Source organism: Callospermophilus lateralis, chromosome 7, assembly GCF_048772815.1.
Source record: "Callospermophilus lateralis isolate mCalLat2 chromosome 7, mCalLat2.hap1, whole genome shotgun sequence".
Lineage (NCBI taxonomy): Eukaryota > Metazoa > Chordata > Mammalia > Rodentia > Sciuridae > Callospermophilus > Callospermophilus lateralis.
Window position 1 is genome coordinate 25,036,765 of NC_135311.1, and position 10,363 is coordinate 25,047,127.

General features: G+C 39.0%; 1 protein-coding gene across 2 annotated transcripts in view; it reads right to left on the reverse strand.

Annotated features, from left to right (window-relative positions):
- Lrig2 (leucine rich repeats and immunoglobulin like domains 2) overlaps positions 1–10,140 on the reverse strand; it is a 55,376-nt gene extending 45,236 nt beyond the window's left edge. For both annotated transcript variants that reach the window (XM_076862948.1, XM_076862947.1), the window contains exon 1: positions 9,706–10,140. In XM_076862948.1, coding sequence (XP_076719063.1) covers positions 9,706–9,941 — 236 coding nt within the window. In that variant the 5' untranslated portion in view covers positions 9,942–10,140. The remainder of the gene's footprint in view (positions 1–9,705) is intronic.
- Positions 10,141–10,363: the final 223 nt, after the last annotated feature.

A 10,363-nucleotide genomic window follows, 5' to 3' on the forward strand; every position in this document is an offset into this window, starting at 1 on the left:
CAAGAATTTCTAATAATTCTTAAAATTTTGCCTGCTTTTATAGGTTTGCTTTCCCTTTACCATTTTTAATATAACAACTTTCCACTAAAAGCTGTCACTTCTTGAAACTGTCAGCCTTTCTGTATAGTGGCTCTTTATCTTTGTTTTTAATTTGTTGCTTCTAATCGTCAGGCTAGAAAACCCCAATGCCTGTGAGCAATGTCTGAATTAGAAGTAAATGAGATCTGATTGAGAGTTTCCTAGAAGCATTTTCACTATGTGGTTCAACTAGAGATAACTGGAGACACTGGGTAAATATCTTCAGGATAAATAAGATTTGAAGAGTGCATGAGGCATAACAGTATTCCGAATTAAACATCCTATCTTTCATTTGTATTATTTGCAATACATTTTACAATACTCTGTGTGTGTGTGTGTGTGTGTGTGTGTGTGTTACTGGAGATTGAACCCTGGGCCTTGTGTTTGCAAAGCAAGCACTCTACCAACTGAGCTATACCTCCAGCCCATTATAATACGTTTATATAAATCCAAAAAAATGAAGATAGACGTTAGAATATTTGAGAATTTTTTTTTAATTAAAGGGACACGTTTTAATTTTTCCATTATCTGTCCTTGGGTTAACTATTAAAAATCATTAAATGATTAAAAATACTGTTTCACGGGGTGAATTCACCAACACATCAACAACAAAATAAGAAACTCTAGCCAGGTGCAGTGGCACACACCTATAATCCCAGCAGCTCGGAAGGCTGAGGCAGGAGGATCTCGAGTTCAAAGCAAACCTCAGCAATGGTGAAGTGCTAAGCAACTCAAAAAGACCCCCGTCTCTAAATAAAATACAAAATAGGGCTGGGGATGCAGCTCAGTGGCCAAATGCCCCTGAATTCAATCCCTAGTGCCAAAAGAAAAAAAAAAGAAAAAAAAAGAAAAAATTCTACACAAACCTTCTTTTCTAAGGTACTAAGGATTGAACTCAGGACATCACACATATTAGGCAAGCGCTCTAAAACTGAACTATGTCTCCAGGATCTCTACATAATCATTTAAGAACAGTCTTTGCACATCTAGTTCTGGGACCTTCAACAAGTCCTGAACTTCAGCATCTCTGAACTTCTTTTACACAGAAAAATAAGAATATCAAGGGCTGGGATTGTGGTTCAGCCGTAGAGCACATGCCTAGCACAGGTGAGGTCCTGGGTTCAATCCCCAACACCACATAAAAATAAATAAATAAATATATTTTTAAAATAAGAATATTAATACCAACTTTATCAGATTTCTCTAAAAGTTAAGAGATTATAAATAGAAGGCTTAGTACACAGGTCACATGACCCAGCAATATCTTTTTTTCTGAGTATTCATCTATTGGAAATGTAGGTAAAATCTACTTGCCAAGGTAAGACCTTAATTAATTTCATCTATTCTCCTATACTAACTTATTAAAGTCCTAATCCAAGTATTGACTCTGGATTCATCATAAAGATGCCAATAATAAGCCCACCAAAGATTTGGGCAATTTACTCAAGTATATACCTGTACCACAAGATTTAATGATTCAGAACTACCCAGTGATACCACTTACTAAGAATCTACATATATACCCACATAATTATGAAAAGATGTCTACCAAGAATTTATAGTACTGGCAAAACCATAAGGGAAACCTATACTTTTCAAGATCAGTTAAGGTAGAGCCACCCCGCACTGGGGTTCCTTAGTCACCAAAGCATGGCTCCACAGCCCAACCCCAGGAAACATTCAGGCTGGAAACTGCCACTGCCACAAAACTGGGATATGGCTGCTTCTATCAAGAGACAACAGGGCTGGGATTGTGGTTCAGCAGTCGAACGCTTGCCTCGCATGTAAGAGGTACCGGGTTAGATCCTCAACACCACATAAAAATAAACAAGATAAAGGTACGGTGTCCATTTTACAACTAAAAAAAAAAAAAAAAAATTAAAAAAAAAAAGAGAGAGAGAGACAACAATAAGGTCCTGGTAAGACGTCACCAAGGTCCCTGTGGTCTGGCTGCACCAGAGCTTTCTCTACTAGGGGTGCTAACAGTTATCCTGTTGCTGAGGTAACAGGGAGTCTTGCATAGGGTTGCCTATTTCTTATTTCTCCTACTAACAGCCAACTTTCTATGATTACCCCCTTACTAGTCTTCTAATCTAACACCTCCATATTCTTAAATCCTACCTCATAAACATCTCAGCCAACCCCCAAGTCCCTGCTTCCACCATCAGAAACTGTAAACCATTGATCATATAGCTGAAAATCTACTGATCATATAGTTGAAGATAACCAAACCCATCATTTCTGTTTATAGTGGCAAAACTGTAAATGTAAAAATAGAAGTTGACTGATATATGGCTGCACGTTGGGTACATTGAGTGCTATAATATCGATCTCTCCCTTAAAAGTGAGGTATTACCTGTAGGCACATTATAAGATAATAAGGCAAGAGCTGCAATACCTCAGATCTATACTATGAGAGAGGAAGACACATAGACATCATGAAAACACAAGGGAGGAAAATGCCCCAAACAAACCAAGATACAACAACAATAGAATCCATAGATAGCGCAGTAGGTGAAATGTCAGAGAAGGAGTTTAGAATATATATATAACTAAAATTATTTGGGAATTAAAGAATGACCTAAGTGAGCAGATACAGGCAAAAATGGATCACACCAACAAAGAGATAAGAGAGCAAATACAGGTTGCAAGAGATTACTTCAAGGAAGAGATAAAGATTCTGGAAAAAACAAAACAGAAATCCTCGAAATCAAAGAAACAATAAGCCAATTAAAAAACTCAATAGATACCATCACCAACAGACTAGATCACTTGGAAGACAGAACCTCAGAAAATGAAGACAAAATATACAATCTTGAAAATAAAGTTGACCTCACAGTGAAGATGGTAAGAAACCAGGAACAGAACTTTCAAGAATTATGGAATACCATCAAAAGACCAAATTTAAGATTTATTGGGTTAGAGGAAGGTTCAGAGATAAACCAAAAGAATGCTTAATCTCTTCAATGAAATAATATCAGAAAATTTCCCAAGCATGAAGAATGAATTGGAAAACCAAATACAAGAGGCCTAAAGGACACCAAATGCACAAAATTACACAGATCTATACCAAGACACGTTATAGTAAAAATGCCTAGCATACAGAATAAGGATAGAAGATCAGTTAAATTACTTACAAAAATTCCATTTACAAATCTCTGCAGCCAGTTTAAAAAAAAAAACAACATATTTATACAAAGTGCTCATGTTTTTTTTTTTTTTTTTTTTTTAAAGAACTTAACCACAGGGTCTTGCTAAATTGCTGAGGCTGCCTATGAATTTGCAATCTTCCTGCCTCAGCCTCCCAAGCCACTGGGATTACAGGCATGTACCACTGTGCACCTAGCCATTCCTTTTATTTTTTGAGTCAGAGTCTCCCTAAATTGCCTAGGCTGGACTCTAACACATGATCCTCCTGCCTCAACCTTCCCAGTAGCTGGGATTACAGGTATGCAGCACCATGCCTGGCTGGACAGTATTACTTTATTTTTAATTTTTTGTAGTTGTAGATGGACACAATGACTTTATTTGTTTATTTTTATGTGGTACTGAGGATTGAACCCAGTGCCAACATGCATGCTAGGCAAGTGCTCTGCCACTGAGCTACAGCCCCAGCTTCAGTATTACTTTATTTAAAAACAAACTTTAAGTGCTTGCATGCACAAGGTCCTGGGTTCAATCCCCAGTACCAAAAATTTAAAAATCTAAAAAACTTTAAAGAAAGAATTATAAATACTGAATAAAGGGCCATGTTTTATTTTATTTTTTTTAATCTACCTTCTCAGAATGTGCCAGCAAAATAGGATATTTTTGTTGGTGGTGGTACTAGGGATTAAACCCAGGAACACTCTACCACTGAGCTACATTCCAGCCCTTTATAATTTTTTTTTTTTTTTTTTTTTAATTTTAGAGACAGCATCTTGCCAAGTTGCTGAGAGGCTGGCTAAGGTGCTGAGGCTGGCATCAAATTTGCAATTTTCCTGTATCAGCCTCCCCAGTCCCTGGGATTATAGGCAGACATGAATACACCATTGAACTGGGCAAATTTTAATTGTTACTTTTCTAAGATTAGAATTCTTCCTATGGGGTAGGGATGTGGCTCAGTGGCAGAGTGCTTGTCTAGCATGCATCAGTCCCTGGGTTCAATCACAGTCTTACAATTAAAAGGAAAAAATAATCTTCCTACAGAACGCTTTCAGAATGATGCCATAAATTAACCAAATTATCACAAAGAAAAACTCAATAACTATATGATCTCTTATTTTCCTATCTGTAATATATATCTCAGAAAAAAGTAGAAAATACAAACACTCCAGACAGTTTTCAGACTGATTTATGAAATAGTAAATTCCACTTTCAAACCCAGTGTCTGGCCCTCAAATTTCAAGTTAACAGAACTAAATCTATAGTGAGCCATAGCATATTACCCCAATCCATGTTTTTAGTATCTGTTTTCCCTTCCCATTTAGAATAACAGTTCAAAAACAGCAGAATGCCAGGTGCAGTGGTGCAGGCCTATAATCCCAGTGGCTCTTGAGGCTGAGGCAGGAGAATCTAGAGTTTAAAGACAGCCTCTCTGTTGCTGAGGCGCTAAGCAACTCAATAAGACCCTGTCTCTAAATAAAATACAAAATAGGGCTGGGGATGTGGCTCCATGGTTGAGTGCCCCCCCGAGCTCAATCTCCATACCAAAAAGGAAAAGAAAAAAAAAGTGGAACTAATATAGTTGCTTTTATACAAAAACAGACAGAAAGCTATGACATGGAAATGAAAATGGAAAGCCATTATCATTAGTGAGCATTTTCTGAGTATCACACCTTTGTATCACTATTTAATAATTAAGTTATACAGATTTTTACAAGTGGATGGATATTAAAACAAATCATCTTATCATTTACAACGCTGGTGGAGAAGGTATAGTTACAAAGCCAAGCATCAGCTGGGTTTCTCATTATTAAAGTAATCTATCACTCCTTAATACCCATAGTCTAACCTGGCACCACGTCCAATATCTCCCCAAGCAAGCAACATTTATGGTATGCTCTTTCTTCTGCATCCTGCCAAAATTTTTATTATATAAGCAAATCATCATAATAAATCTGAAACATAAATAAAACCAAAATGTGTAAGAGAAACCCCAAATTAAGAAGCATTTAGTTACAAATCTAGATTCACCACAGTTCACTATGATTGCTCAGTTTAAATTTAAACTCACCACTAGTTATTCTGGCAATTGTTACAATTACAGTCTCATTTTTTTAGAAAGGCTGGGGAAGAGCAATAAAAGCAGAGGTAAAGAACACAACGCGCCCTTAAAAGAAAAAAAAAAAATTGGTTTACAAGATAAAACTTACACTAACTACTGCATTCTTCTGGTTTGGTCTCACACATGAAATTAATCATTTGGGTGGGTTGTAATAACTTAAATTGCTTTTATTTGCATCAACTGAGCATCCCAACATCTTTCATGACTGGAAAAATACAGAATAAATGAGTTGTGTCATTTACTTTGGCATAAAAAATATGACATAAGAATGTACTCAAAGCACTTTTTAAAAGGTCTGAATATGATGTGATCTTTTCTCCATTGGTTAAATGCCAGTTTTTCATTAGGCTAGAAGATCTTTAAAAAGTAAAATATATAGCTAGGTGCAGTGGTTCCACCTATAATCCTAGCTATTCAAGAGCCTGAGGTAGGAGGACCGTAAGTGGTAGACCAACCTTGATAACTCAGTGAGACCCTATCTCAAAAAAAAAAAAAAAAAAAAAAAAAAAAAAATTAAAAGTCCTAGGGATGAGCTGGGCACAGTGGCAAACACCTATAATCCCAGCTACTCAGAAGGCTGAGGCAGGAGGATCAAAGTTCATTATTATGGGCAACTTAGCAAGAACTTGTCTCAAAAGTAAAATAAAAAGCTTCAGGATGTATCTCAGAGGCAGAGCACCCCTGGGTCCAATCCTCAGTATCTCTCACTCTCTCTCACATATATACACACATAAAAGACTTACCCAGAGTTCTTCAATGGAAGTTAATGTCCTATGTATGCTAAAGAACTAATCTGTTCACAACTAAAGGAACAAATGCAAATAACTTTTAAGCAGTCATTATAATAAGAGCAGAAGAGATTTAAAAACTATAGGTAACTAAATACATAAATAATTCAATAAGATTGATTTAGCATTGCAGTGGTTCCCAAACACTAATTTATGATGAAGTTTTCAGCAGTCTATAGTGAAATAAAAACAGTAAAGACAAAATTACAAATTTTCAAAAGGCCAAATTTGGCCAGACCTGGTAGCACACACCTGTAATCCCAGCATACCTGTAATCCCAGTGGCTGGGGAGGCTGAGGCAGGAGGACTGAATTAAAAACCAGCCTCCGAAACTTAGCAAAGCCCTAAGCAACTCAGTGAAACCCTGTCTCTAAATAAATACAAAAAGGGCTATGGGGGGGCTGGGGTTGTGACTCAGTGGTAGAGTGCTCGCCTAGCACTTGTGAGGCACTGGGTTCAATCCTCAGCACCACATAAAAATAAATAAAATAAAGTCATTGTGTTCATCTACAACTAAATAAATATTTTTTAAAAGGGGGGGGGGGCTGGGGATGTGGCTCAGTGGTTAAGTGCCCCTGGGTTCAATCCCCAGTAACAAAAAAAAGCTAATTTAATTCAATAGAATGGTCTTTAATTCTATTAAGTAAATGTGTGTTAACTTCTTGGCACTATTGTGAAATGACCATGACAACAAACAACTACAAGAGAGGGGTTCTAACACCCTTATTTGGCAAAACAAGAAGTTGACTATTGGTCCTACAATGTTTGCGTGTTCATATATGCAATCAGAACAATATGCTACGGAGCTCTACAACCACCTAGAGAATCCAGTCAAGTTATGAATAACGAAATAATATTTCACAGTTTCTCATACAGAAAAACAAGATAGTATTGATATAGATTTAAAAAAAAACAATATTGAATCCAGGTGTAAACTCCATGGTAGAACACTTTGCCTAGTACACATAAGGCCTTGGATTAGAACTTCAGCATCTCAAATCATAAAAACAAAAAGCAGAATTAACAAACACAACCATTCTAGGCATTTGCGTTTGATCACTAATATATTTAGAACATCGCATAAATTTTATTTATTTATTTTAGAGTGCTAGAGATGAAACTCAGGGCCTTGCATATGCTAGAGAAGTGCTCTACCACTGAGCTATATCCACAGCCCATTGCATATGTCTTAAAATTCTAATTTGCATGAAGAAACCTAAGTGTATTTGGTTATTTTAAAGCTAATGGCAATTGCTAAAGAATGTTTCATTTCTCAATTTAAAATAACACAATAAGGGACTGGGATTGTGCCTCAGTGGAGGAGAACTTGCCTAGCATGTGTGAGGCACTGGGTTCAATCCTCAGCACCACATAAAAGTAAATAAAGGTACTTTGTCCATATACCACTGGGGAAAATTAATTAATTAATTAATTATATGACACAATCAGACAGCCAGGTGTGTTGCTGTAGGGCTGTAATCCCAGCAACTCAGGAGGACTCGACAGGAGGGTAGCAAGTTCAAGATCAGCCTCAGCAACTTAGCATGGCCCTAAGCAACTTAGCAAGACCCTGTCTCAACATTAAAAAAAAAAAAGAAAGAAAGAAAGAAAAAGGGTTAGGGATGTAGCTCAGTGGTAAAGTACCCTTGGGTTCAATCACCAGTCTAAAAAAAAAAAATAAAATAGCACAATCACGTCTTTTAATATTCTAAGAGTGCTTTAGCTAATGTAAGACTTCCATCCAATTATATCTCTGTAACAGAATTGCTCTCCAAAGCATTTCACTTCAACTGAAAATGTCAATTTCATTATAGGACATTTAAAATTTCTGAATGCCACTTGGCTTTAGGCAATTTGTCTTGATTAAACAAAAATAAAACTCTGACATAAAATAATCTTACATAAAATTATTTTTAATTATTGTTTAACTACCAGTGTAGAAACATAGAAAGTAAGCCACATTTATTCAATTACAACTACATGAAGGCATGTTGTTTTTAAACTTACGCTAGATTTATTCTGTCATAATCAGATAGCTGTTCAAAGAATTTCTTAGAAAAAAGTACTTGCTACATAACAAAGATGCTGTACTAGGTTTAAATCAGACTACCATACACATGAGTGCCTTAATTTAAATCAATACAACCAGAATTAACTACAGGTGTTACTATAATAAAACAAAAGAAATCATATTGATGGTGTGGTGGTGCATGCCTGTAATCCCAGTGGCTAGGGAGGCTGAGGCAGGAGGATCAAAAGTTCAAAGCCAGCCTAGGCAATTTAGCAAGCCCCTAAGCAACTTAGAGAGACCCTGTCTCAAAATAAAAAATAAAGGTTCTGAGGAAGTGGTTAAGCACTTCTGGGCTCAATCACTGATATTTAAAAAAAAAAAAAAAAAAAAAGGGAAAGAAACCATACTATTATATTGCAATTCTGTTTACACTGGATACATTTTCTCAATAAATGAATTAAGTTTCTTTCCTATCTATGCTAATCAACTTGTAAATATATAAATACTTCTTAACCTCTGCAACAGACCTTCTATTTGTATTCTATTTCCAATGAAAATCCAAAAGCCCCCATATTTTAATTGCATGCCCAAAATTTTTTTTTAATGATGACTTTTTTTTTCCTTTTTAAGTAACTCTATTAGAAGCCTGTCAATTAATAATTGTGTTGCTCAGTATGTGACACGGAAATAACTGTATGTTGGTGGTTAAGAAACCTCATAATTACAGTTATTTAATACCTAACTTTTGTTCCCAATGCCACTATGCTGACTCCAGGCTAATACACCTTTCTAAGCACCACTGTGTAATATAGGCCTGTCAGAATTAAAATGCAGCAGTGGAGACTCCAGAATTATTCATTCAACCATTGTACTTGTTTTTCATATATAAACAAAGAAGCCTCATTTCTGAGTTGTACACCACAAGTAAAAGCAATGAAAACAAAGCATCACATTATTTGGGGGGGGGGGAAATATACTCTTTCCCTTCTTTACAGTGAATCCTAAATCAGCTCAAGAATGCTACTTATGAAGATATTCTGGGTAAATCCTGGATCTCCTGATACATGATGAAGTTTTCAACCCTGTCAAATATCAAAACTGCAACACGAAAGGAAACAATATATGAGAACTAGGGACAGAAGACAATTCATTTATCTCAGGTGATCCTGTATACAATCACGTGCCTGCGGCAGACCACTCAAGCTGAGGTACACAACAAATGATGCAGCCCACGAGGGATCCGCGCTCAGCCCACCCCCCCAGCCATTCCATGTCCCTGGTAGTGCCCAGAACCCTCGAGTACTTAACATTAAACACCCCAGCCCACCTCCTCCCTAGCCAGGAAATCAGACTCCCTAGCCCCAAGAATCTCAACCTCAGTCTTCATTCAAGTCTCCCCAAACCCTCAATACCAGCGCTTTTGGACTCCCACCACCCAAAACCAAGTTCACAACCACAGAATAGCAGTTTCTTTCACAACTCAGGTAGGCGACCACGCCCTCCAGTCCGCGGCGGAGGGGAGCTCGCTTCTCTCGGTCCCTCGGCTTGGCCACTCTACTCACAGGGTGGCGACGTCGGGGGGCAGCCGGCCCGACAGCGCCCTCCAGCTCGAAGCGGGCAGCTTTCTGCGACTGCAGTCCAGCAACGGAATGCGGCAGGAGCAGGGTGCGGGGCAGAGGCCTGCCCAGGCGACGGGCAGCAGGAGGACTGCCTGGGCGAGGAAGAGGAGCCGGGAAAGGGGTCCGGACCGACACCCCGGGAGCTGCTCCTCCAGGACGCCTAGGGGCGCCGGCGCCATTTTCCCCCCGACCGGGACCCGGCCGAGAAAACCCGCCTGGCTGACAAAGCGGCTCCGCGTAGGCTTTTGGCCGCTGCGCGACCACCTGAAAGCCCCGGCTGTCGCCTGTATCCTCTAAAAGCAGGCGACAGACAGAAGCGGAAGGACAGCAGGGGCAGCGGCTGAAGACAGGCTGCTGAGGCCCCACGGACACCGCTTGCCCGCCCCGCCCCGCGACGCAACGTCTTCACGCACAGGGCCCAGCCAATCTGTGCACAAGGATGAAGTTACGTCGGGGGCGAGACCCGGGACCGCCCCGCTCCTTCAGGAGAAGGGTGTTAAGGTGCCCCAGACTGCAGTGCCCCTCCGCGGTTCCGCTGCCGTTCCTCCGCTGGAGGGCGCAGTGGTTCTTTAAGAGAAACCGTGGGGCAAAGCCACCGCCG